The sequence below is a fragment of the Anolis carolinensis genome, chromosome 6 (genome assembly GCF_035594765.1).
Source record: "Anolis carolinensis isolate JA03-04 chromosome 6, rAnoCar3.1.pri, whole genome shotgun sequence".
Classification (NCBI taxonomy): domain Eukaryota; kingdom Metazoa; phylum Chordata; class Lepidosauria; order Squamata; family Dactyloidae; genus Anolis; species Anolis carolinensis.
Window position 1 is genome coordinate 117,640,840 of NC_085846.1, and position 25,810 is coordinate 117,666,649.

The window sequence follows — 25,810 nt, forward strand, 5'->3', positions numbered from 1 at the left end:
AGGGCCGTAAGAAGGCAAAAAAGACTAAGCATATAGGAAGCGCTCCTCTGCAGAGGCCCCGGCCCCAGCTTGCCTCACAAACCCCAGATAACGCTGAAAACTTACCGGATGGGTCCCCCGGATTGCAGGGCCCCCCTCCTTTGACTCCGGTGGAACCGTTGGCGTCGCGAGCGCTTTCTCCTCCGAGAATTATCCCTGCTCAGCCGGTACCTAGGGTGCCGAGCGTACAGCAGGAGGCGCTGAGGGGGAGGAGGAGAGAGAGGAGAAGAGACAGGAGATCAAGTTACACTTCCAGCTCACAAAGCTCCTCTCCCTCTCCCAAGAGGCCCAGAGGGGCTCGTTCAAGCCGCCACCGCCGTCATTCCTCCTCCCTGAGCCCGAGGAACTCAAGATCTCCCCTGCAACGGGGCTCTCCATACCCATACGGGCCAAGCTATTTTCCTCCGGACCCACGCTTCCCATTTATGTTCTATGGCCATGGCCTTCCTCCTTACCCCCTCCCACCTCCTGGATTCGAGGGATTCTACCCTCTCGATTCCTACGGCCGCCAGCTAACGCCGGGTTCAGGGGGAAGCCACGCCCATGCAGCCTCACCGCTGGGCGCGCTGATGGAGCCACGCCCACATAGCGAAGCCTTGAATTTGGGGCGGGCTCCTGAAGGCCCAGACTCCTCCCTCTTGGCAAAGCGCCCAGCCTCAGGCGCAGCGCTGGGAACGGGGCCTCCTTTCGCAGCCAACAGCATTCCAATGGCGCAAGTGGCTTCCCAGCCGGAGCAAGCGTCTACTTCAAAACTAGCTCACGGAATCGGATCCCTGGATCCCGACCAGGCAGTTCAACTTGGAAATGAGGCTGGGAAGACTCAAGAAGGCCCAATCTCGGAGGTTGACCCTCATGAGGATGTCGATCCTCCTTCAGCTGAGGACATTAGGAGTTTCACTGCCTTACTGATAAGACTCTCCAGGGCTCTAAATCTTCCCACTCCAAAGCCCTCCAAAATTGTGGAAGACCCAGTATTTCCTTCTTCAAAGCAACAGGCCCCAGCTACTACATCATTACCTTATCTCCCATACTTGGTAGAGTTAGTAAAAAATGAAGGAGTCCCACCAGCCTCATTGCCTGCAACCCCAAGGAGGGCAGAGTTTCTCTATAAGGTTGATCTCTCCGGAGTCTCATGGCTGGCAAAGCAGCCTAAGCTGAATTCGAGGGTGGTGAACGTGACCCAGCCTAAGGCAGTACAAAGATCCCAACCAACCCCCCCAGATAAAGAAGGGAGGAAATTGGATAGTTTCGGGAAGAAATTCTACACCTCAGCCTGCCTGTTCGCCCGCATTGCCCACTATGGGGCTTACATGGGGGCATATCAGTCGTACCTCTGGGACAAAATTGCCCCCTACATTGACTTGCTCCCTCACGGGGATCAGGCCCTAGCGAGGGCATTTCGTCAGGAGGCCGTCCTCTTATCGGATCTCCAAAAGGAGCTGGCAAAGAATACAGCCGATGCGTCCGGCAAACTTCTGGCGGGAGCAATCTCTCTGAGACGCCATGCCTGGCTGCGGGCAGCTAACCTGTCGCCGTCAGCAAAGTCCGTCATTGAAGATCTCCCTCTAGATGAGGCGGGTTTGTTCAACCCTGAAACTGACGCCGAGATTAAAGATACTCACGAGGTCACCCAAGCAGCCCACAAATATGGCGTTCAACCATCTTACTACTATTATCAGAGACGTCGTTGGGGGCAATACTACCGCTCCAGAAGGGCTAGCCCTCCATCCTCTAGAGGAAAGCAAAAGCTTCCTTTTCGTCCCCAGGGACTTAGGAGGTCATCATTCCCCTATAGGTCTCAAGCACGGGGGGGAGGCAAGCCAGGTGAGAAGCAAAGACGCCGGTTTTAGCGAGTCCTTTGACTTGCCATCCCCTCCAAGTTCGGACCCCCTTGTTGAAGGTTGGCCTTCTCATAGTTCTGTTAAAGTTGAGTTTTCTGGTCACTCGTCGACCTCAACGCTGCACCCTTCTGGGGTAGAGGACGGACGTTTCCTATTCAGGAATAGGTTGGCCCCATACCTAGAGGCATGGAAAGGGATAACATCAGATGCATGGGTTCTAGACATCGTAAAGAATGGCTACGCCATTGAGTTTTTTTCCCACCCCCACACCGGAACCCCTCGCCCAACGGCACCTTCTGAATGCCTCCGGGAGGAAGTAGCTACCCTACTAAGGAAAGGGGCGATTTCTAAAACGCCTCGTGGTAGAGTCAGGAGATGCTTCTTTTCGAGGTACTTTCTAGTCCGCAAAAAAGGTGGCGGTATGCGCCCCATCCTTGACCTAAGGGCCGTCAACCGTCACATTAGGGCCCGCAGGTTTAGGATGGTGACACTAGCTTCCATCCTCCCCTTTCTCCACAAGGGCATGTGGTTTGCTACGGTTGATTTGCGTGATGCCTATTTCCACGTGGCGATACGGCACTCGCACCGAAGGTTTTTGAGTTTTATGGTTGGTGACACCTGTTTTTCTTTTAACGTACTTCCTTTCGGCCTCTCCACAGCGCCAAGAGTATTTACTAAATGCATGGCCGTGGTAGCTGCGTACCTTAGACAGAATGGCGTTATAGTTTTTCCTTATATAGATGATTGGCTTCTGGTCAGCCACTCTAGGTCTCACCTTGAATCTGATATTTCATTTACCCTCTCCCTCCTGCAGAGGCTTGGACTTGTAGTAAACGAAGAAAAGTCCCAACTTACTCCGACGCAAAAGATCCAGTTTATTGGGGCTACTTTGGACTCTGTGGTCGCGAAGGCCTATCTGCCGGAAGATCGTTTTCGCACCATTCGTGCGGCAGTTACAGGACTCTGCGTAAAGAAACGCACTACAGCTTGGGGTATCCAGTCCATCCTTGGCCACATGGCCTCTACTACGTCGCTTGTAGACCTAGCGAGGCTCAGGATGCGCCCGCTTCAGATATGGTTCTTAGGAGCATTCAACCCGCTCCTCGACAGTCAACACATGCGTCTGACCCCTCCGGCCGGCATCGTCAACTCGTTGACATGGTGGACAAGGAGGCGCAACCTGCTGGCGGGCCTCCCCTTCCAACCATCAGAACCTACTCACGAGCTCACGACAGATGCGTCCCAGTATGGCTGGGGAGCGCACCTCGATGGCCTCACCGTCAATGGGAAATGGTCCAATCATCACCGCTCCCTGCACATCAACATTCTCGAACTACTGGCCGTAGAAAAGGCACTCCGCGCATTCGTTCAGAGTCTCAAAGGAAAGACACTGAGGATAGTAACAGACAACACCACAGTCAAGTACTATATAAACAAACAGGGCGGGACACATTCGAAGGCCCTGTTGGCCCTCTCCTTGAGAATATGGGACTGGTGCGTGCGCAGACGGATGCGGATCCAAGCTGTCCATCTTCCAGGGAAGGACAATGTGCTAGCGGACGCATTGAGCAGGTCACCTTCATCCAGCCACGAGTGGCAACTGAACCACAGAGAGTTTCGACTCCTGGCTCGTCGCTGGGGTTGGCCAACGATAGATCTTTTTGCGTCGCCTCAGAACAGCCACTGCCCCGCCTTCTGCGCTCGCCTACGGCCCCATGCGAGCCCGGGATGCCTGGGGGACGCGTTCCGCTTCTCATGGTCGGGGGACCTGCTCTACGCGTTCCCACCCCTTCCGTTGGTAGGCAAAGTGGTCACCAAACTGATCGCGGACAACTCAGATTGCATTCTTGTGGCCCCTTGGTGGCCCCGTCAGACGTGGTTCGCCCCCCTTTGGCAGGCTGCCAGAGGGGAATATCTCCAGCTCAAACCCTCACCAGATCTCTTGACGCTCCACAACGGCAGAGTCAACCATCCGGACATAGAGACTCTGCGACTCACAGGGTGGAGGATCAGGCCCCACAAGCCCTCTCTTCCCCAGTGAGGGCGATTCTTCAGGCGGCTCAGAAATCCTCAACAAAGAAGGCTTATAAGTATAAGTGGGATAGGTTTAGGAAGTTTGTTGAACCCCAGGGACTGGATCCCATCTCGGCCCCTACGCCGGTGATTCTGGACTTCCTTGTGCACCTCTCAAAAGAAGGCCTCTCCCTTGCTTCTTTGAAATGTTACGTAGCCGCCTTATCATGGTATAGGAAAGGGCCCTTGGGTCATTCTTGCTTCCAGGACCCCCTAGTGAAGCTCTTCCTAAAGGGGTTTCAGAACTTGCATCCTCCAGCAACACCACCACCACCTGCTTGGAGCCTGGAGCTGGTGCTCTCCCAACTTTCAAAGCCTCCTTTCGAGCCATTGGCCTCCTGCGATATCTGCCATCTCTCCTGGAAGGTAGCCTTCCTTGTAGCCATCACATCTGCGAGGCGGGCCAGTGAACTGTGCGCCCTCAGGGCTGATCCGCCATACTTACGTTTCCACGCCGACAAAGTGGTGTTGAGGACGGACGTCACATTTCTACCTAAGGTCGTTTCGAGATTCCACATGTGTCAGGACATTTCATTACCAGCCTTTTTTCAGAACCCCTCTTCAGCACTGGAGGTGGCGCTGCACTCCTTGGACGTCAGGAGGGCACTGGCGTTTTATATTCAAAGGACATCGGAATTTAGAAAGTCACCTCGTCTTTTTCTCAAGTATCGGCCGGATGCACTGGGCACCCCCGTCTCTTCCCAGCGCTTAGCCTCCTGGATAGTTTCGACGATTCGTCTAGCGTACAGACTTGCGGGCCAAGAACCTCCGCAAAGGGTGACGGCGCATTCCACAAGAGCCGTAGCGGCATCCCAAGCCTTTCTCAAAGGGATCCCCCTTGAGGATATTTGTAAGGCGGCGACGTGGTCATCATCATTCACCTTCGCCTCACACTACAAACTTGACATCATGGCTAAGAAGGACGCGGCGTTTGGGAGAGCAGTTCTCTTCTCGTGCGTGGCATGACCCGCCACCTCCGGTGAGTAGCTTGTTAATCTCCCATATGTGCGATTTCCACAGAAGCACCACGAAGAAGAAAATGTAGTTGCTTACCTGTAACTGTGTTTCTTCGAGTGGTGTTCTGTGGAATTCGCACAACCCGCCCATCCTCCCCGCTGATTTCATGCCACTGGGCTATAGCTGCTTCCTGGCGGCGGGGAACTGCCTAGCCCCGCCCACAGGGCCTTATATACTCTACTGGGGAGAGTGGGCGGGGCTCGCGCCGAAAAGTTTCACTTAGAGCTTCCAGAAGGTTCCGAAATGCTGCGCAGGCGCAGTAGGAAATCCCATATGTGCGAATTCCACAGAACACCACTCGAAGAAACACAGTTACAGGTAAGCAACTACATTTTCTTCTCGTTCCTCAGGGCCCTGTTGTCTTGGGAGATCTCCAGCACGGAGGTGTGATGAAACAGCCAGGTCCATTAGGCTCTGTCAGAAAGAATAAAGTCCTGTCCTCCTCCTCCTCTTGCCTCCCAAAGGTGCCTCCTGGAGACCGCCAGTGTAACCCGTCTCCTTGCATCCCTTCCTACCTCCTGCAGAATGCAGAGAAACAGGTCAGTGTCTGGAGAAAGCAGGCTCCTCTACACAAATGGGGGCAGTATTGATCCAGAAAAAACTTAGCAGAGTGTTGCCTCTTGTTCTTAAAACCACATTGCCTTGGACTAGGTCTTGAAAAAAATGTGCACTTGATTACTGGGTGATTTGAAATTCATTTATTTTATAATTTATAATGGAGATTTCTAGTGCTTAGAATGGTACTGGCTTCTACATATCCTAGGTTCTAAACTCCCCCCCCCCCCCCCACACACACACACAGACATACACCCAGGCTTAGATAAATGGGAGGGGTAGATCTATTAGCTGCTGAGCGCATGAGTTTGTAAAAAGTCTTGCTACATGCTGTGTCAATAAATAGCTGACTTTCATTCTACTTGGCCTGCCTGCTGTTATTTCTTTGGTTAAAAAAAATAAAATCTTTGCTTTTATTTTATGTTAGATAACTGATTTGTAATATAATCTAGTTGGATGGTTCTGTAATACAGCATGTGGAGTGTAAGATACTTGACTGATTCTGCCCTTGGGCTTTTCTGATATATATAATTTGTGTAATTTCATTGTTTAGCCCACCCGAGTTTCCCACTACATGCAGCATTTTATCTATCTACCTCCCTCCCGGGTTTTACAATTTCTACACCTTGCACTTTGGCCCACCTCGCCTTTGTTTAAAACTTTGTACTGTTTTTATACTTTCTTTTATTATGCCATTGTTACTATGTTTTGTTTTACTTTGTTATTGTATAAGTATTTTATTGGATGTTGTCCTGTGTCTTGTATGTATTTTATGTTGTTTTATTGCAATTGTTTGGGCTTGGCCCCGTGTTAGCTGCCCTGAGTCCCTTTGGGGAGATGGAGGCAGGATACAAAAATAAAGTTGTTGTTCTTGTTGTTATTATTATTATTATTATTATTGCCAGAAACATGATATAGATCTCTCTTAAGACAAGCAATTGACAGAATTCAAGCTTGCAGGGCTTCTCTTGTAGACCAGGTGCATTCTGGTAGCACAAATACACATTGTGTTCAAGAATTACGGCCTCAGTTGTGTGTGCTGAATGCCAGGCCTTTACAGAACCCACACTCGTTATTCACTCTAGTTCAGCTTAGGCTTCCTTCATTCCAGCAGTACTGCTTACAGATTTGCTTCCCTCATGTCAGTCTATCATAAAAGGACTGGAGAGCTCCCAGTAGATTCTGAATTATCTTTTTTCTCTGATTATTAGTTGTCTTCTGTCATAAATGAGGTCTGGATAAACTAACTTATTTCCCCCTTTGAATTCTTTCCTCTTTGTTAATTCTACCATTCAAAGCTTCCTTCTCAGTCCTTTTTGTAATAATCTCATCATTCTTAACACTGTGTCATTGAGTGAACCGAGGTTGAAACGTAGGAAGTGTCTGAAGTCATTTGAATTTTGGGGCTAAACCGGGATTTTTAAATCAAAGTGAAAAACTACCTTCAAACCTTCCACTGCCCCTCCATACCGACTTTCTAGAGCGAGGTGAATCTTTCTCATTTCTTTACATGGGGTTCTTAATCCTTTGCTTCATTTCTTCTGAGTTGTCTCTTGTTCATCCCTAATTTTCCCATGCACTCACTTTATTTCTCTTGTACTACCAGAGATTGTGCCTGGTGGCTGCCCAGGTCATGGTGATGTGTGAACTAGCAGCTGAGAATGTTGTCTTAATGTTTTTTCCTACCTATCCACTCACAAGTTCACAGTTCTTTCAGAAAACCTCTCTCCCAATCATCCTCCTACAATTTGCACAGAGAAATCAGCACTTTTTGTGCTTGATGGCACCTTTTTATTTTTAAATAATAAATGAATGTGGTTGTTATATTGGAAGTCTTCCTTAGCTTGAGGAAAGTGGCTTTTATTTGTTGTTTGAGGTGATAGGTCTAATAGGGCAAGTGCTAATTCCTTTTTGTAGGTCATGGCTAAACTTATTAGTCCTGGTATTTGAACAGCTGGGAATGAGGCACTTGCTCTTGATCAGAGCGAGGAGCTGTAGGAGGCTAGAAAGACTGCATTAGCCCCAGGGAGGCCTTGTAGGGCTGCAGCCCCACACCATCCTATGCAGAAGAAGTCTGTTTTTTTTTTACCACAATTTGTTCTCCAGATAACCTTTTTGGTCCAGAAGAGTTTTGTCTTTTTTTACAACAGGGCTGTATTGGTTATTATCTTCTCAACTTGAAAAGTCCCAGTTAAGGGCAACATGTGATAAAAATGTTCCCCACACTTTGTGGAGGATATTTTGGGTGCAAAAAAATTAAATACTTTTTGACTCCATGGAGATGCATGTGTCCTACGGCTATGGCTAAGCCTTGCTCGCATCACCATGACCTGGGCAGCTATCAGACACAATATCTGGAAATACAAGAGAAGTGAAGAGAGTGCATGGGGAAAATTGCTCTGGAGAACTTTCTGTACTGAAGTTTATACAGCACTTGACTACATTTCAGAGAAAATTATCCTGCGATCTTAACTTCAATCCTTGTGGACCTGTGTAACGAACGTTAGGCTTTAATATATTCAGCCTGTCATTTGAGGGTCTTTTGCATTTTGAACTTCAGTCTCTGAATTATCCTTTTTTTGTCCAATTGAACATACTGCATTTACAGTTTAAATCAGAGATAGGTTTCCTACTGCCTTTCAGATTTTATTTCAGTGGAAAATCCTGAGAACCATAGCTGATAGTGAAGAATGCTGGTAGCTGCAGTCTGACTGCCTCTGAAAGGCTATGTGATTCCTATTTGGATGTATCCAGCTTCTACTCAAGCTTTTATGTACAGTTTTTAAATTGCTGTGGGTCCTGATGTTGCAGTTTCGGCTTATTGTTTTGTGAAAGAGGATAGAGTACAATTTCCCAGGTGATGCCATAAAAGTGGCCTGTGTTCCCTTGGAGGCATGATGCTCTGGCTTCTGGACTATCTCCAGATTTTTTTCTCTGACCCCTGGTCTATTCAGGAATGTCTACATGGTTATAACCCAGTCCTGTGCATATCTGTTTTGAAGAAAGCCCCCTTGGCTCATTCGAGTCAACTTTTGCTTCCTTCTCTCAAAAAACAGCTTTTGAACCGTCCCTGGTTGCCTTATTCAGGGCTGGACCATGCATGGGTGCATCAAAAGCCTAAAGGCAGAGAAACATGTGGTACTGAATTTACAGTTTTTTGGTATAATACATGCTGAGGTCTATGGATTTTCCCTCCTTCCATCTGTGAATGTTCAAACATCTTCCCTACAAGGAGACCTACTTTCTTCAATGTCACTAAAGGCTCAGCTTCCTTTGCCATCTTCAAGTATAAAGATAAAAAATCTCATCTTAAGACTCTGTTGACAATGGTGTTTTATAGATGAATTGCCTGGCAGCCTTTGTTTTCGTGTTTATAGTTCAATGTGGCAGAAATAGTTGGTGTGTGTGTTTTGGGAATTGCTTTGCCACATCTTGAGTGGCTGTTAAAATGCTATATGCTTTGTGTTACCTTTGTCATGCAATAGAATGTCAGAATACCATTGTTAGGGTCAGTTTCTTAATCCAGGGGCATTGTGGTCATTATGAAGAGGAAGAAATTGCTGAGTACACTATTTTCTTTCGTAGACACATCCAATTGTATCTTAATTTGGGTTTCTTTGGTGTGATCACAGATCTTTTGAGAGAAAATGAATGGAAAAGGCCAGGAGATGGCTCTGGATTATCCCTGCTGAGATGGCAAGCTCCTTGGCGCTTTGTTAATTTGCTGTTTGTGTGTTCTTTCCTTCTTCCTGTCTGCTTCCAGTCTGCCAAGCAAGTTTTCTGATTCCTTTTGTCACAGGCCTTCCTTGAGTCTGAGATTGTGTTTTTCTCTTTCAGAATTCTCGCCTTGCGCAGTCTTTCAGAAACCTTGTGTGTCAAAACCCCACCTGTGCCCCCATCAATGGGTCTCCAGAGCCCCCCAAAGCCTGCACGTCACCCCATCAAGTCAACGGAATCAGTAACTGGTTAGTCCTCCTTTTCTTACAGGTTGATAATTGTGATGTTTGGGAATTTGTCTTGCTGGGTCAATGTTAATGTCCTATATTGGATTTAATGGAAAGAGACAACAATGTAAAGGGGGTTCTTTTGGGGGAAGATCTCTCCAATTTGTGTTACTGTAATTGTACATATTTTCAGGCTGAAGTTATGATCCATAGTTTTGTGAAGCTTCTTGTGAGAAATGGGATACATTTAGATTGTTAGTAGAGGGGTTGTAACCTAACCTTGGTCACAATTCATATTTGTTTGCGTGGAAAACAAGCACATTCTATGTTTCTTAGGTACAATTCTGGAGTTAAAATGTGAGATAACCTCAGTTTGAAGGTCACTCACATTCTGGAGGGACAAGGATAGGGGATACAAATGTTTACTGAAAACATATATTTAAAGGAAATATTGGCTGAGTTTAGCATTTGTGTCCAACACAATGGGATAACTTTTAATTCTGCTCAGACTCTAAATCTAGTCTGGTGGGATTGGCAAGTGCTGACACAGCTGTATAATTTTTAGGGTTTGTCAGTTTTACTGCTTTGTAACAGATGTAGAAGATACTCTTTCTCTTGGACTTTGAGGAAGGCACTTGACTGTAAGAAGTGTACATTATTAGGTACAGGCTGAACTGTATGAAAACTTGGCTTCAATCAGAATTTCTTTTTTTCTGAATTACCTTCTGATCCCCATCTTCTCTTCTGCAGAAATAGCAGCAAGAAATGTGGCTGTTCTCAATAAATCCTCATGAGAGCCATTTCAATGCAAGGTCCAGAGTTTACATGCAAAGGATAGCTTGTTTTGGCTCTTTGTGAAAGGGAACCTTGCTGTTCTTAAAAATAATAACTTTTTATCAGTGGAAGGATGGTGATTATCTGTTTTTGTGCTGGACGTGGTTCAAAGTTCAGACTTCTTGCCTGTTGGGCATATAAAGAATACATTACATTTCATTACTGTTTCTGCAGCTTTGTTAGACATTTCTTTTTTACATTGTTCAAGTTACGGATCCTTGAATGCTTTATAGAAATGCTTGTCCCTTGCTTCTTGTTTTTCTGCTTGTACATTTCTGAAGATTTGAGGATTGTAAAGGAGCATTCTTGTGCTGATGTGACAGTGGCTATTGCAAACACATTTCATGTACTGTAGATCTGAAGTACGACAAGGGGGGGAAGCTAAGAAAATTCCTTTTCTACTGTGTCAGCACTGATTTTTAATGTGTGTATAGAACTTAGGAACCTTTAATACAGTGTGTTTTTTAAAACTGTGCAGGTGGGATTCCTCCTGTGTGGCTGGTATGTGTGGGAAGTAAAGGATGCTTTGTGGTCTGATCCACTTTTCAGTTTTCTTTTTATTTTAATAGAGTAAAGAAGGCTTTATTAAAATAAAAAGAAAACTGAAAAGGCTTGTGGAACCCCGGTGGCGAAGTGCATTAAAGCACTGAGCTGGAGACCAAAAGGTCCCAGGTTCAATCCCCAGGAGCGGCGTGAGTGGCCGCTGTTAGCTCCAGCTCCTGCCAACCTAGCAGTTCGAAAACATGCCAATGTGAATAGATCAGTAGGTACCGCTCTGGCGAGAAGGTAACGGCGCCCATGCAGTCATGCTGGCCACATGACCTTGGAGGTGTCTACGGACAACACCGGCTCTTCGGCTTAGAAATGGAGATGAGCACCAACCCCCAGAGTTAGACATGACTGGACTTAATGTCAGGGGAAAACCTTTACCTTTACCTTAAAGAAGTCTTGCTTCTTCCAAACATTGTGTTCTTGGATACAAAGCATCTAGTTTATACTTTTTTCCCCAAGGGAATAATAAAATAATAATAAAACTTTATACCTTGCCCCATCTCCCAACAAGTGACTGGGAGCGGCTTAGAATCATAAAAACATAGTAGATGACATAAAACAAAATAATATATCAAATTTTAAAACAATCTCAAAATTAACAAAATACAACTGATGCATCAGTAAGCAATTATTAAAACAATGTGAACAACATTTAGGAAAACGCTCAATATGTGTTGTGTGTGTTATGAGCAGATGCTTCCTGATTGAGAGCTATTCCACATGAAATGAATGGGACTATTTTGTCCATCAATTTGCTTTTGGTGTATTTATTGTTATTCCAAGACATGGGCATACTTTTCTGTTGGTGGTCGCAATGCTCATTTTTAGCTTGTTAATGCAATTAGTGTGGCCCATTGGGTGGGCATTGAGTCGGGACATTTGTATTTAGACAGGCTTTTAAAGGAGGTTTTTACAGGGGATGCTGTGGTTTTAGCTTTGAATGCATTTTTAATCAGTTTTCAGGATTTTAACTGTTAATTTTAATGAATACCATTGATGTTTAATTATAGTTTAATGTACGTATATTTTTGTGTTTTAAATTGCATTAAAATTATTTTATTGTAAGCCGCTTTGAGTCTCCTTTGTGGAGAGAAAAAGTGGGGTATAAATAAACATATTAATAATCATGATAGCTCCCACCTCAGATCTAGAAGATACCAGAATTATTTCTAGAGACAGGACATTGTCTTTTGTGGTTGCTTATTCATGTTTTTACCCCAGTGACTGAATGGGAGGATGTGTGGCACTGCAGAGGCTCCATTTCTGTGCCTGTGTTGGCTTTTCCTATCTGGGGGACTGTTTATCCAGGCAGGAAATGGGCTGTGTTGCATTGTGTGCGACCCTGCTTGGTGGTAGGGAGTAGCCTCTTGGAATGTGTGCTGCTGCGTCAGCCTCTTCCTCCTGCATCCATCCTGGTGGGATGCGCTGTGGCCGGCTGTTGGTCTCCTGGCAACAGGAGCAGGATGACTCCATCCGGGGCCACAAATTATGCTTTACATTGCATAAAGCACGTTTCTGCTTGCTGCCAGGTTTTGCAGTACAATGGCCCGGGAAGCAAATAAACATTTGCAGTGTTTTGCCTGTCATCTCAAGCATTTGGATTTGAAAAGGTTCAGTGTTGATGAAAGAAATTCTGATCCCTGCTTGGGTTGCGATCTTTGCCAATCAGCTCAAGGGTGTGCATCGGCAGAACAGTGCCTTTAGCCCTTAAAATGCTTAGCTCTGTTTGTCTCAGTTTAAAATCAAACAAAAGCAAATCCAAGTTGGCCTTAGCTGAATTGTTAGGTTTGGCATAATTTAGGCAATGTTAAGCTTCCTTAAATGACATTGGGCCAGTTCTGCCTTTTCTTGCTTGCACTGATCTATCTGCAGCATATTGTAAAGATAAGAGGAGCACACTGTGACTGCCTGGAGAAGGCAATATAAACAGCAACAGAAGTGTTGGATTCAGATGTAACAAACACATGCATCTCAACATAATCATGATTCATCAGTGGGATGTCAGTAATCCTGATTGACACCCCACTGGTTTCAGTGGATCTGCTCCAAATGGGACTGAGCCTGACTCACCCTACTAACCTTTCTCTCCACTCTCCTCCTGAGTATTTTAATCCTCTCTGTTCCCATTGGTAACGTGCATCATGGTGGGAGGCCCGTGCTGGCAGTGTGTGAGAGTTCTTGCAGATGTCCCTGCAGCGGAGCAGCTGAAACATGGTGAACAGGGTTGGGATGAGGGTGCACTGTCCACAGCATCATGGACATAGCTGTGTTTTTGATACCATGACTGGGAATGTTGGTAATCCATGGCCAGGCTGTGAATAGGATCTCATATGAAAAGGCCTTCTCCTTCTTCCCTTCTGTTCCTCAGTGACTCTTGAGGAAGCCCAGAAGATGAACTTCTATGTCTTTCTGGGAAGGAAATCTGGCTGTGGGCTTATCCTCTCCCCTCCAACCTCCACCCCATGTTTGGCTGTACAGGACACCTGTGATGCTGGGGTCTAATGTATAGGCAAACTCCCGTTCAGGAAAAAAAAAACCAAAGTGACTGTTGTGTGGTTTCCGGGCTGTATGGTCATGTTCTAGCAGCATTTTCTCCTGACGTTTCGCCTGCATCTGTTTCCCATCTTCCAGGACAGGAAGGTAGAGGTCTGGGGTTGGCATTGGCTTGGAGAAGATTCCATCGTGGTACTTTTCAGCATTTCTTCCCTAAAGTGCATTAGATTGAACTCCAGAGTTTTCTCCTGCTAATGAGAAGCCTCCTTAGCCCACTCAAGATGTTTTCCAACTTACTCAGTGATTTCTGAAGGACACGAGTAATCCTAGTTCAAAAATCCTTTATAATATATTCTTATAGATAATAGTTTGCAAGCCTTTTTAAAACGACGTACCAGAATCCGCGCCCCTGTATTTTCCGCATTTCTGATTCTGAAGATGTACAGGAGCATTGCAGAATGAAACGTCTTCCAGCTCCTGTACACAAGGTTTTAGAAACAGCAGTGGCTAGTTTTTTCCTTCCTCACTCAGTTCTTTGTCCACAAGATGTGCGTCTGAGTGTGAAGAGGACATGGGAAGAAGGTTGTTGTTTTGCTGAATGTTTTCCTAGCCTTTTGTGTCCTCAAAAGCTCCCTTTAAAAGGTCAAACAGCCTTATTGTAAGATAGTTAGTGGCTTGCATGTTGGGCCTTTGCCTTTTCTGCCGAAGCTGCCCCTGATGTACTATGAGTTTTTTCCTGGCAATAAACAGCTGTGATGGGCAACCATCAACATTGCTACAACTCAGTTTATTGTAAATTAGCTTAATGAATGGGTACCGTACCTTACCAATGAGATTGGGCAGTTTCAGGTTCAACACCTCAATTTTTCCTCTCCAGACATTCCTTCATTTGTCTATATGTGTAATCTAAATGCTGGGCTTTGCACAGGGGACATGCTGAAATGAAGGTTAATATAAAGAAAAAACGGAAAATACTCTGAATGTTGTATAAACTAGTGCCATTTACTGAATGTTTTTAGCCATTTGGATCCAGACTTGGTCACACTTAAGATATGTACTGTATGTCTTATTTTATGTTTGACTGTGTGGACCCAATAACGTTCATTCCAGTAAAAATCATAGTTCAACTATTCCGTGTTAGAATGTTGTTATTTTTTTCAAAATGAAATCCCTGTTTAAATGGTTTTGTTGGATGGGGGAATCCTTTGAGATTTCTACAGTATGTTAAAGTGTTACGGTTTATTTTATTGGCTTCAGTCTAAATGTGTTTGCTAGTTCTAGCTAAAGTGGGCCCATAGAATAACATGCTGAATTGTATATGAAAAGTTAGGTAAATCCCATTACTTCAAAGGTTTTAGACTTTTGTGTACAGAATATATGTCCGGTAAAGCATGTAAAATCACATTGTTGTAAATGTAGGGCACTGGGACATTGGGTGACACCAATACCTACAGTCAAGCTATTTCTCTGAAGGATTTATGTTGCCGGTTCAGGGCTTTCTTTTTTCCTTGAACTGCAATAGCAAAGTCGATGTGATGAAATGGTAGTTACAACACTCCTAGTCAAAACAAGTTTTCCCCAGCTTTGATTTGAGGTAGTATAGTAAATATCAGAATTTTATATAAATTGGGGGTTGGAGTTCTATGGCTTGAGGTTTCCAGTCCAATCTTTGGAATCCCTACTGGTTCTTCAAAGCTGCAAACATCTTTAAAAAATCTAAATATGTTGCTGGGGAAAAATAGTTTCAACTGAAAGACACAATTAACAAATATTAAATAAATTATGCCATCTCAGGGACCATTCTGACCAGCAGTTCTGCCCATCACCCAGAAGGGCCACTGAGATGACAATATTCCAGCCACCAAAATGGCCTGGCCTTGCCCTTTTAACTGCTTCTCTTTACCCCAGTGAAACTGTTCAGGGACTAGGTAGTCAACTGTAACAAATTGAGAACCCAACTGCCCCAAAAATGTGTGCTCTGATATAATCTGTCACAATGCTGCAATGTTGAATACCTTTTCCAGAAGCAGGATTAATGTGTGGACTCTTTTTGGCTTCAGTTTCAACACAGGTCCCTCCCTCAGTCCCCAGGATGGTGTGAGCCCTGGCCACATTCTCAAGAAGCCGAAGCCCCCAAGCAACCGCCTGCCTACCCCTCCCGCGACCCTCGACCCCAGCTGCGTGGCTGCCAGGATCCGTCCCATTTGCAGATACAGGAAGCGCAGGCTGGTGAGAGTCAGTGCTGTCTCCCACCTGAGCAGAAAGGTAGGCCTGAAGTCTTACTTTTGCAGCCTTCGCTAGAAAAAGAGTTTGTAATGTTAATCTTAACAATGAGGAGTGACTTAAACAAGCCCTATGAGAAGGGGCTGAAAGAGTTGGGCATGTTTAGCCTGCAGAAGAGAAAGCTGAGAAGGAGACATGATGTGGGCCATGGATCAAGATATGAGGGGAAGAAAGTCATAGTGAGGAGGGAGCAAGCTTTTTTTCTGCTGCCCTGGAGACTAGGATGCAATGGAACAACGGCTTCAAACTACAGGAAAAGAAATTTCACCTGAACACAATTAAGAACTTCCTCACTGTGAGAGCTGTTCAGCAGTGGAACTCTCTCTCTGCCCTGGAGTGTGGAGGAGGCTCCTTCTTTGGAGGCTTTGAAACAGAGATGGATGCAGATTTACACACTAATAGAAATAACTGTTTTCCTTTGTATGAGTAGACATCTCCTGCCCCTCTAATTATAATTCCTTCAAAGGTCATGAACGCGCCTTCCTTCACTTCATTTCTACCCTCAGTGCAACCCAGCAAGGTAGTTTAGCCTGAGGGGTGCAAACTTACCAAATATTTTTTTTATGAGTGAACAGATTTGAACTTGGGGGTCTTCCTAGATTTTTTTTTGCTCTTCTAGCACTGACAAATGCTCTTCCCATATTGTCAGAACAGAGAGCCAAAGAAATGGGGGATACAGCACTACCACAAAATCTTGGAATGCGGGTAATTAGTTGACATTTACTGTCTTCCCGATGCTTCCTGTTTCATGTCCACTGAGTATGCTCAGTACTACTTTTTTTTAAATACAGACCCGTTCTGTTATTTTTCTTTTCTTTTCTTTTTTGAGGAATGGAGTGACCCCTTTGTACCCAATTTCAGGTGCATAGAAATACAGGATTTCTCCAGTTGTAGCTATTGATAATTCTCCTCTGGGGACATTTTAGAATAGGTGATCCTTAGGAATCTAGATATTACCATTTCAGGTTATATCTTTTTATTTCCATCCATCCTACTTCCTCGTCTGCCATTCCATTCTGTTTCTTTTTTCCCCCTGGCAGAGTTGTTGTGTTCAGTTAACATTCTGTGCCCCTGGCTTCTTATGGGGTTGTTTCAGAGAAATTCTGTGGGGATGGGAGAGCATTCTAAATATTGTAGTCTCATTTGCAACCTGATTCTGTGGTGCTTTTCGCTTTCATATGGTGGTTACTTATTGAATATACTTCCATACACACATATTGGAGCCCCCAGTGGCGCAGTGGGTTAAACCCTTGTGCTGGCAGGACTGCTGACCAAAAGGTTGGCGGTTCGCATCCGGGGAGTGGGGTGGGCTCCTGTCTGTCAGCTGTAGCTCCTCATGTGGGGAGATGAGAGAGGCCTCCCACAAGGATGGTAAAACAACAAACATCCGGGCGTCCCCTGCGCAATGCCTTCGCAGACAGCCAATTTTCTCAAACCAGAAGCGACTTGCAGTTTCTCAAATCGCTCCTGACATGAAAAAAATACAAACACATTAAAATTTGTAAATAATACATCTTTATTTAAGTTCTTTAAGACGTCAGCCATTCAAAATTGAATGTCTACAGATAAAATTTAATAATGCCAAGATACCAGACAGAAAACACTGGAAGAGAAGTGTCAGTTTTGACTGCATGTCCTACTCGAGCTGCTGCAGTTGACATTTTGACTATGAGAACGGCTTCTTCGGAATATTTGATGCTCCCTGCCATATGAAGAAGTAGAGATTTTCACCCATCCTGCTGGTGCATTTCCTTCTGGAAGGACTCATTGACTGAAGGTTTTGGCCTCTCTCTTGTTCCAGCCGCCGAAGCCTCTCAGCCTGAAATGCGGTTGCGAAGAGCCCAAGTCCTGCATCTTGTGTGGCTGCAAGGCCCCGATCCAGACTGTGGACCCAGAAACAATGTCCTTAAAAGAGCGGGTCGCCCTCCTGGATTCTGGCTTCCACCCCATCCTCTCATTTTCTCATGGTAAGCAAGATAAGAAGAGCAATGAGCAAGAAAGACTATTTAGCCCAGGCATGGGCAAACTTCAGTCTCCCTCCAGGTGCTTTGGACTTCAATTCCCTCAATTCCAAACAGCCTACCGCCTGTTAGGAATCGTAATAGTTGAAGTCCAAAATACCTGGAGGGAGGACCGAAGTTTGCCCGTGCCTGATTTAGCCTTTCATTCATTCTACTTGTAGGAGCCAGTATTCCTCTCATAGTAGGCTTTTCCTCCTTGTTGGTGTTGTTAAGTTGTTAAACTGACCTTGTGATTTCAATGTCATCTTTTTCTTGAATTGTATTTTAACTTTTGCATTAATAAGGGCTTTTTTAAAGCTGCACTTCATTTAAATTTCTTGCAAGATGGCAGGATATGAATTAAATATGTCAATAAAGGACTGCTTTTCTGTGCCATTTTTGTAGAGGATTGCCTTTCTGTCATGTAGGAGATAGTTGTTTCATTTCCCTTTGCTGTTTCTTCACGGCATCTCTAAAAATGCCTAGCTTCCCTTTGAGAGCAGATAAGACCTCTGTGTTTGCTGGCACAATGAGCATTGGTTTCATCAAGGAGCACCGATACCAAGAAAAATAGCAGTGGAGTGGGAAACGTGGCATATAAATGTGAATAGTAAATAAAACTGTGCATATGGCTTTGCAGTGGACCTCAAAGCGATTTCCTCTGTCTTTCTCTTACCAGGCAGCCCTCTTCACTTACACTTTGAAGCCTTGCTGAGAGAGGGCCACCAGCTAAGCCATAAAATCAAGGCTCTAAAGGCTCCCAACTGTGGGTTGAAGGACCTAACCAACAACATTTGTTCATCGTCTCTCTCCACATCTGGTAAGCTTTGTGCATATGAGAAGTACCTTTTGCCCAAGCACGGGCCAAAGTTGGCCCGTGCCTGCTTTTCCTTCTGGACAAAGCCCATATGACAAATGGGTTCCACCTGAGTTCCTCATCTCTTACTTCGTTGCCAGGTTCTCTTCTGAAAGGGCCTGGCGGTCGCAGCTGGTTTGCCACTGGCTTGCCTCAGGCCCACAGGTCTGCTTCTCTCCATCATGCGTCGCCTCTGTCCCTGGAAGGCGTTCCCAGCCCATCCTCCAACCAAGTGGCCGGCAATTCTGTGGCTGCTGGCAGCTCGGCCTTGGTGAGTTGGAACACATCCTCATCCTGGTCACACAGCTGCAAAGAGGAGGAAGTAATAACTGAACATTGCCAAGGGACCTTCCTTAGTCTCTCCCCTTTTTGCATTGTGCATAATCAGTTCTGCAAAGTGTGCTATTATTTTAACCTTGCATCGTCTCCAAACTAAGATATCTTTCTCTTTCGAGCTTATTCCCCTGTGGAACGTCAGCGTTGGCCTTGAAGTAGGCTCTCAATAATCTGATTACTGCAATAACAAAACTGCATGGAGCATTTCTGTATATCTTCTTCCTTCTAATTAAAAACATAAAGGGAGACCCAAAGGTTGAATAGAAATGTGCCACATATACAGAAGATCTGTTATCTTTTTCATCTTTAATCTCTCTTTCGGGTGGAGTATTCTTTCTCAGTTTCTTCTCTTGGGTCTTCTCCCTTATAAATTCTCCCACACACGTTTTTCTTTGTCCTCTTGTGTTCTTGAGAAAGTAAGTGAGATCACAGATACACGGTACTATCCAATAACTGATTAAAAAGTCTGCATCATAGGCTTATAGTTGGGCATGTCCTGCTGATATGTCCTTGGTCATCAGTCTCAAGTACATTGCTTTATAATTACATGAGCCCAGAAAAGGTTCTAATTTTGTCCCCAATCCCATGTTCTCATGGCTCTTTCCCTGCTGCCATTCTGTAGCACCAAATGCTTAATGTTTATTTGTCAAGGCTTGATATTCTTTCTTCCCTCTGATACACTTAAGAAGGTGGTTAACATACAATTGCACAAAGCAAGAACAAGAAATCAATGCAACAGGGTAATGAATCTAAGACTCTTGTCCTGTAAGACTAATTTTGTGCAGAACAAAAGTGTTTATAGTCGAGGATACCTTCACAGACACATCACTCCTGGTCTACAGTACTATATTGCCCCCATGTGGAAGTGTGCTGATGCGGGGATTATTGGCTTCCATTGTTGAGAATTTATTTGCTGGCAAGTCGGATTGAGCGATATCAGGGTGGCAGTTTTGAGCTGTTGATAACACGTTAGGAAGAGTCGTGATTTCACAGTGCTGTCTTTCTGATGTGGTTTCAGCAGCCTGCAAAAAAGAAAAAGGTGGAATGTTCTTATGACATCAACAATATCGTGATCCCCATGTCAATGGCTGCTGCGACACGGGTGGAGAAGCTGCAGTATAAGGAGATTTTGACGCCACGGTGGGTTCCCTTGGAAGCTGCTGACTCTGTGGGTTGACCGAGCAGCTCTGTCTTGCCTCTCTGCACTGGAGCATTGTCATTCAATGAGGAAAGGCTGGTAGTGTTTCCACCCAGAAATTCCAGTGTCAAGGGGTTGTGTGCCACACCAAAAGGCACACTGTTTGTCAGTGAGGCAAAAGTAGTGCAGAATAGTGTTGTGCTTTTGTATGGAATTGCTGTTCATTTTGTGTAGTTTCGTTTTGTCTCATTTTCATATTTGTTCCCACTAACGAAAATGGGGCAGCAATACAAACAGAATTTTTGTTTAGCTTACGAAAAAACGAAAATTTTCAGACCATTGGCTGCAATGGGAGGGCTTCCAAGGCTCACCCCCCCCCCCCCCCCCAAACTCGGTTTTTGGGCTAGAGGGGTGAAAATTGCCACACATTTTGACTCCTTTTAGCCCACGAACTTTTAAACGTTTGGGTCTTTCCCAGAGTACTATTGTTATTAATATTATTATTATTAATACCCTTTGGGACACATCAGATGTCATGGGGAAGCAGCCCTCTCTCTGACTCAGCTTAGGGTGTAACTGTTATTAATATTAATTTTAATATTATTAAGACCCATTAGTACACATCAGATGTAATGGGGAGCAGTCCTCTCCCAGACCCAGCTTAGGGTCACAGAATAACTATCATTATTTATATTAATATTGTTATTAACACCCATTGGTACACATCAGCTGTAATGGGAAAGCAGCCCTCTGTCAGTACCTGCTTATTGTTAGGGGTCCAAAACGAAAGGAAAATGAAAGCAAGCGTGATGACTGTGCGGTTTTCATTTCCGTGTCTCCTCTCGTTTCCTATGAAAATGTCCTCATTCATTTTGTGTAGACGAAGGGTCGAAACGATAGCACAAAGGAAACAAAGGGAAAAACATGTGCACATCTCTAGTGCAGAACTCAAAGGGGAGCCCGGCTGATGTTCCTTTTGTTGTGCCATGTCAGCATGTGCCTTTGCTGCAGGTTGTCAGCCTCTGGCTCAAAAAAATAGCACTTTGAGTAGCACTGGTTTAATAGTTTAAAATCACTCACAGGTATAATTTGTATAAAGCCGGCATGTTAGGAATTGTGGAAGTCCAAAACACCTGGACGGAGGGCCAAAGTTTGTCTATGTCCGGTATAAAGATTTGTTTGGTCCCAAAAGCATTAGTTAACAATTTGAGCTTTTACTTAGTGCTGGGGTGACAGAAATGACGGTGCCAGTTGGGCCTCTTAAGGAGGGGGGGGGATGGTCAGGAACTGGGATGCAACAGCAGAGAAGGCACAAAAAATGCCATTTTAAGATCTGCTTTGGCCTTTAGGAATCGAGCCTTGGCAGAATGTTGTATTGTGCCTGTAGAGGTCATGAGGAGGAAGTGAGAAAGGTGCTTGTTTTGCAGAAGTATTTTCAGGATTGAATCTAACCTGGGTTGGGTTTTTTTTTTTAACATCAGCTGGAGAATGGTGAATCTTGAAGAGCTGAAGTCATCAGAGGAAGTAGATTCAGAGGTAAGAAGAAAAAAACCCTTAGACCTCTGTCAGTTTGCCTGTTTTTTTGTTGAAAAGGATTGCTGGGGATCAGATTGAGGAAGGCTTTAATGTACGTGCATAGAGCACCCATCTTTGGCTCTAGAAGAGACTGTAAAAGCCAGATAACAAAGAGATATATGTGCCTTTATTTTTTTCCTATTCTGAACTGCAGCAAGGGCTTGAGTCATACCAGGGTGTGGAAGAGTCAAAACATCCTTATTTTGTCAAAAATGTTCTCTTTGTCCTTCTATTACCGAAGGACTTTTATGTGCATAGTATGTTATGTGATGGTAGGTAGCTATGTTCCAAAGATTTGGTGTCTTATTCACCACTAAGCTGTTTTTTCAGTGTTTTTACTTATATTTGTGGATCTGACAAATCAAGTCTTTTAACACTCCTCAATTATTTCTTTATTGCACAAGTGATCCTGTAATGCAAAAAAAATCATGTGCTAGTTATTCACCCACATTTCAACAACAAAGTATCTTGCTGGGAATCATGTTGGCTTTCTTGAGCACACAAAGATAACTCTTTATTTTTCCTTAGGTGGAAGATACTTCTGATGAAGCGTATCTGAACCGTCATCATAAATTTGAGGAATTGGAACGGGTTCGTTGGGATTCCTGGGCAGGAAGCCTTTCCCACAGGCGGGCAAACAGGTATCTTTTCAGGGATCTATCTGGTTTGTGGAAATAATATTCTTACCAGCTTCCATTGTATCTGTTATTTTGGAGGAAAATATCAGTAAAGATAAGTCACGGCTTTCACTGATCCCCAGTGGATTCTGAGTTTACTTGAGCTCTGCAGGCCAGGATCTGAACTAAACACAGGATTATTCCCAATGAGGTCTGACCAAAGCAGAATAGAGTGGGACTCTTAGCACTGAAGCTTTATCACCAATCCACAACAAGGCAAATTTTTCAAAGTTCAATTCTTGTTAGAAATAGCAACCTTCTCAAGCCTCCACTAGTTATTTGTTATGTATATAATTGCTTACTGTATTGTATTTGTGTGTATTCGTTTGCAGTTTTCTTTAGTGTCTTTGTTTTTGGAGGGGCTGCAGATCATGTGAATAGGTCTGGGTTTGTTCAATGGTCTGACTCCATTTTAGAAAGACAGAAGTCATGTAGAGAAGTGTGTTTGCATTAGATTTTTAGAGAAAGTAGAAGCCATTTGTTTGCATCAGAAGCAGTGAGAACAGTTATACAGTTTAGACTTCAGTAAGATATATACTTAAGGGCTCAATTGGACTATGGACTATTGATTCTAATGAAGATGCCCACAGAGAAACTACTCAAAATCCTATTGTAACTGGATTCATAAGCAAGTGCCTGTATGCTATATACATGAAGTTTTGTGAGTAAACCAACTCCGTTACTTTAAAGAAGACTCTTATTTTGTCTCTTGAGAGCATGATTTAAAGACAAATATATTTTAAGGGAGAGTAGATGTCTTTGAGCAATTAAAAAGGAACACTCCTAAAACTCTACTGAATATATATTTTCGTGCACTGGCATATCTTTGCCCCTAACAGTTCAAAGAGCTATTTAGGACATCAGTTTAACAGCCAAGAAACCTAATTGCCTTTCATGAATGCTGGTGAATGCCATTTTCCCAAAAGGGTTATGACTCTTAATAGGTCATGCTTTTTGCCAAGGGGTTATGGCATCATTTGTCAAAAGGCTGCAACTTCTAGCAAGGTCATTCCTTTCCAACTATCATAAAATCTCCAAAAGGTTCTTGAGACTTTCATTTTTTAAAAAAATTCTCACAGGAACAGAAAGTGAAGCAAAACAAACAGCACAGGGGTGTTCACCCTTCCCTATGCTATTTCAAGCCAAATATATGTTTGGGTGGATTTACATTTAAAAATGCAACTGTTCCTGCAAATTCAACTTAAGAACAAACCTATAAAACCTATTTTGTTTGAAATTTGGGGACTGTCTGAACATATAATTGTTCTACTCTTTTTTATGGCTTGCTTCTGACCTTTGATTTTATTTCATTGTTGCCTTTGGTATTTTTCATAGACTCCCTTGCCATTTTTGGATGTGTTCTGCATTGGTGACCTTTCTCTTCTCTGTGCCACGTTTGTATTTCAGGAGCACCAGCCGGTCAGACGGGCGGTGGATTCCGCAGCCGGGCTCCCCGGATGCCTCATCCTATAACCTGAACCACGTCCCATGCGCCAGCTCTCCCTCTGGGTCCCTCAGCCCTGAGCTTTGTGGAGCTCTGAGTCCCCTCCTGCTCAAGGGTCGGAGCCGAGGAAGCCTTTCTTTCAGTGAAGACGCCACTCTCTCCATCTTTGATGTGGATGACAGTATCCAGGTGAGGATTTTGGACAAACAAGCATGGGTTAAAGTCCCTCCCAAGTGTTTTGAACTTCAATTTCCACCATTCCTCACAGCCTCAGGCCCTTTCCTTTTCCCCCTCAGCCGCTTAAGCGGCTGAGGGGGAAAAGGAAAGGGCCTGAGGCTGTGAGGAATGGTGGGAATCGAAGTCCAAAATACTCAGAGGGAGGGCCCAAGTTGGTCCATGCCTGATGTAAAGCCTTGTGTGCCCCTGACATGACTCTTCTGTCAGGATGAGCCAGGGGTCAGGATGCGTGTGGGTGGGTTTCTTCAAAACCATTGATCAACAGCTCTGAACCAGCACCCTGATGAATTGGTGACCTTCTGCCCTCACCAATTCCTCTCCAATATCAGACTCAAAGACATCTGCAGTCTGAAGTTATAACACTTATTTAATATTTACAAAGATATTTACATTGCAGCAAAGTCCATCGCTAGAAGCCTGCATTTTCCCTTTGCCTCTCGGCTTGGCACTGCTCACACAGCTAGCTCAACAAGAGATAAGAAAGCACATTCCTTAGTCCGAAGGAAGTCCCGACCTCCAAGGCCAGAAGCAGGCTGTCAATCAAGCTGGCCTGCTGTTATAATAATAATAATAATAATAATAACAACAACAACAACAACTTTATTTTTATATCCCGCCCCATCTCCCCGGAGGGACTCGGAGCGGCTTACATGGGGCCATGCCCGACAATAATACAATAACAGCAATAAAACAAGAGCGGCAATAAAACAATTTCGCATCAATAAAAACATAACATCAATAAACAGTTATAAAAGTCAGCGCACGGCATAAAATGGTTAAAAACAGGGCTAAAAACTGTTAACTTTCATTGCTGAAACACACACTTGCAGAACAGCAGAAAAACTTGGATTTACATTTCATATACACACAACCGAAATCCAACACCTTCTTCCTCTTTTCTTGTTCCAGTGCGAACAGCCATGGGAGGTGCGGACATTCCCGCTTTCTACCACAGAACACCAAGCCCTTCTCCGCCCTTCCGAATGTGTGGGCAAGCAAACAGGTCTCGTTCAGCAGAGGGACGCTGGTGGCAGTCAAGACAACCTGAGGACTAACAGTATAAACCCCAGCCCTTCTCATCCCAGGGAGCCTTTTGTGTCCAGCTGGCAGGAGGCATTTGCCGGCCACCGCGGCACGCCACCCACGCTCCTCAACAACAGATGATCGCTCCGGCCTCCGGTGACGTCAGGTAGAGTTGCGTCCATCCTCTCTAGCGTTGGGCGGCGGCGGCAGCAATGGAAAAGCACCCTTGTGCCCAGCAAAGCAGAGGCCCAGCTGTGAACTTGGAGCTCGACGAAGGGCTGGAGAGGCTGCCAAAGCCAAAGCCCTGGGCTGCATGGCGTGGGAAGGAGGCCTCATCCAGGAAAGCCCAGTCGCAGGTTGATTCTGGACGAGGAGAACGTCAATTGGCCAGAAGGTTCAATGCTGGTGTCGCAAGTGCAGCAACCCCAGGGAACCCCAGAAAGAGCAGCAAGGAGGTTGGAAAACGCATCTGAAAGAGAGGGAAGCTACGCTTTATTTTTCCAGTCCAGGCACCTGTGATTCCGGCAGCGCTTCTTGGAACAGGTGCCCATCAGTTGAGCATGTCGTCTTCAGAGGATTTTAATGCCAGTTGGGGAGGAGCTGGGTATCGATTGTGGAAACTCATGCACGCAGTTCACAGGTTTTGTCCCCCGGCCCCAGGCGCCAGGGAGGAATTTATCTACAGGATAGTTGAGATACGCAGGCCCTGCGTAAATGCCTGCAAGGGAAGAGGAATGTTTCCCTACTAATTTTTGTATGGTTTTTAATTTTTAAATGTACTTCAAAAATCACCAGTTTTCTTAAAAATATAAAATGAAAAAAATCATGTTCTCTTGGCCTTGCAGAAATGCTGTTGTTGCTGATAATAAATTTCAAATCATGATAAAAAAAAA

The 25,810-nt window shown here is 44.8% G+C and overlaps 1 protein-coding gene across 2 annotated transcripts in view; it reads left to right on the forward strand.

Annotated features, from left to right (window-relative positions):
- LOC103281104 (KAT8 regulatory NSL complex subunit 1) overlaps positions 1 to 25,810 on the forward strand; it is a 40,288-nt gene extending 14,478 nt beyond the window's left edge. The window contains exons 3-13 of one of the 2 annotated variants that reach the window (XM_062984596.1): positions 5,321 to 5,509; positions 9,363 to 9,490; positions 15,409 to 15,613; positions 17,433 to 17,598; positions 18,311 to 18,451; positions 18,589 to 18,758; positions 19,842 to 19,963; positions 21,443 to 21,497; positions 22,065 to 22,177; positions 23,621 to 23,846; positions 24,804 to 25,810. In XM_062984596.1, the coding sequence (XP_062840666.1) occupies positions 5,321 to 5,509; positions 9,363 to 9,490; positions 15,409 to 15,613; positions 17,433 to 17,598; positions 18,311 to 18,451; positions 18,589 to 18,758; positions 19,842 to 19,963; positions 21,443 to 21,497; positions 22,065 to 22,177; positions 23,621 to 23,846; positions 24,804 to 25,058 (1,770 nt within the window). In that variant the 3' untranslated portion in view covers positions 25,059 to 25,810. The remainder of the gene's footprint in view (positions 1 to 5,320; positions 5,510 to 9,362; positions 9,491 to 15,408; positions 15,614 to 17,432; positions 17,599 to 18,310; positions 18,452 to 18,588; positions 18,759 to 19,841; positions 19,964 to 21,442; positions 21,498 to 22,064; positions 22,178 to 23,620; positions 23,847 to 24,803) is intronic. The other variant, XM_062984597.1, reaches the window with a different exon arrangement.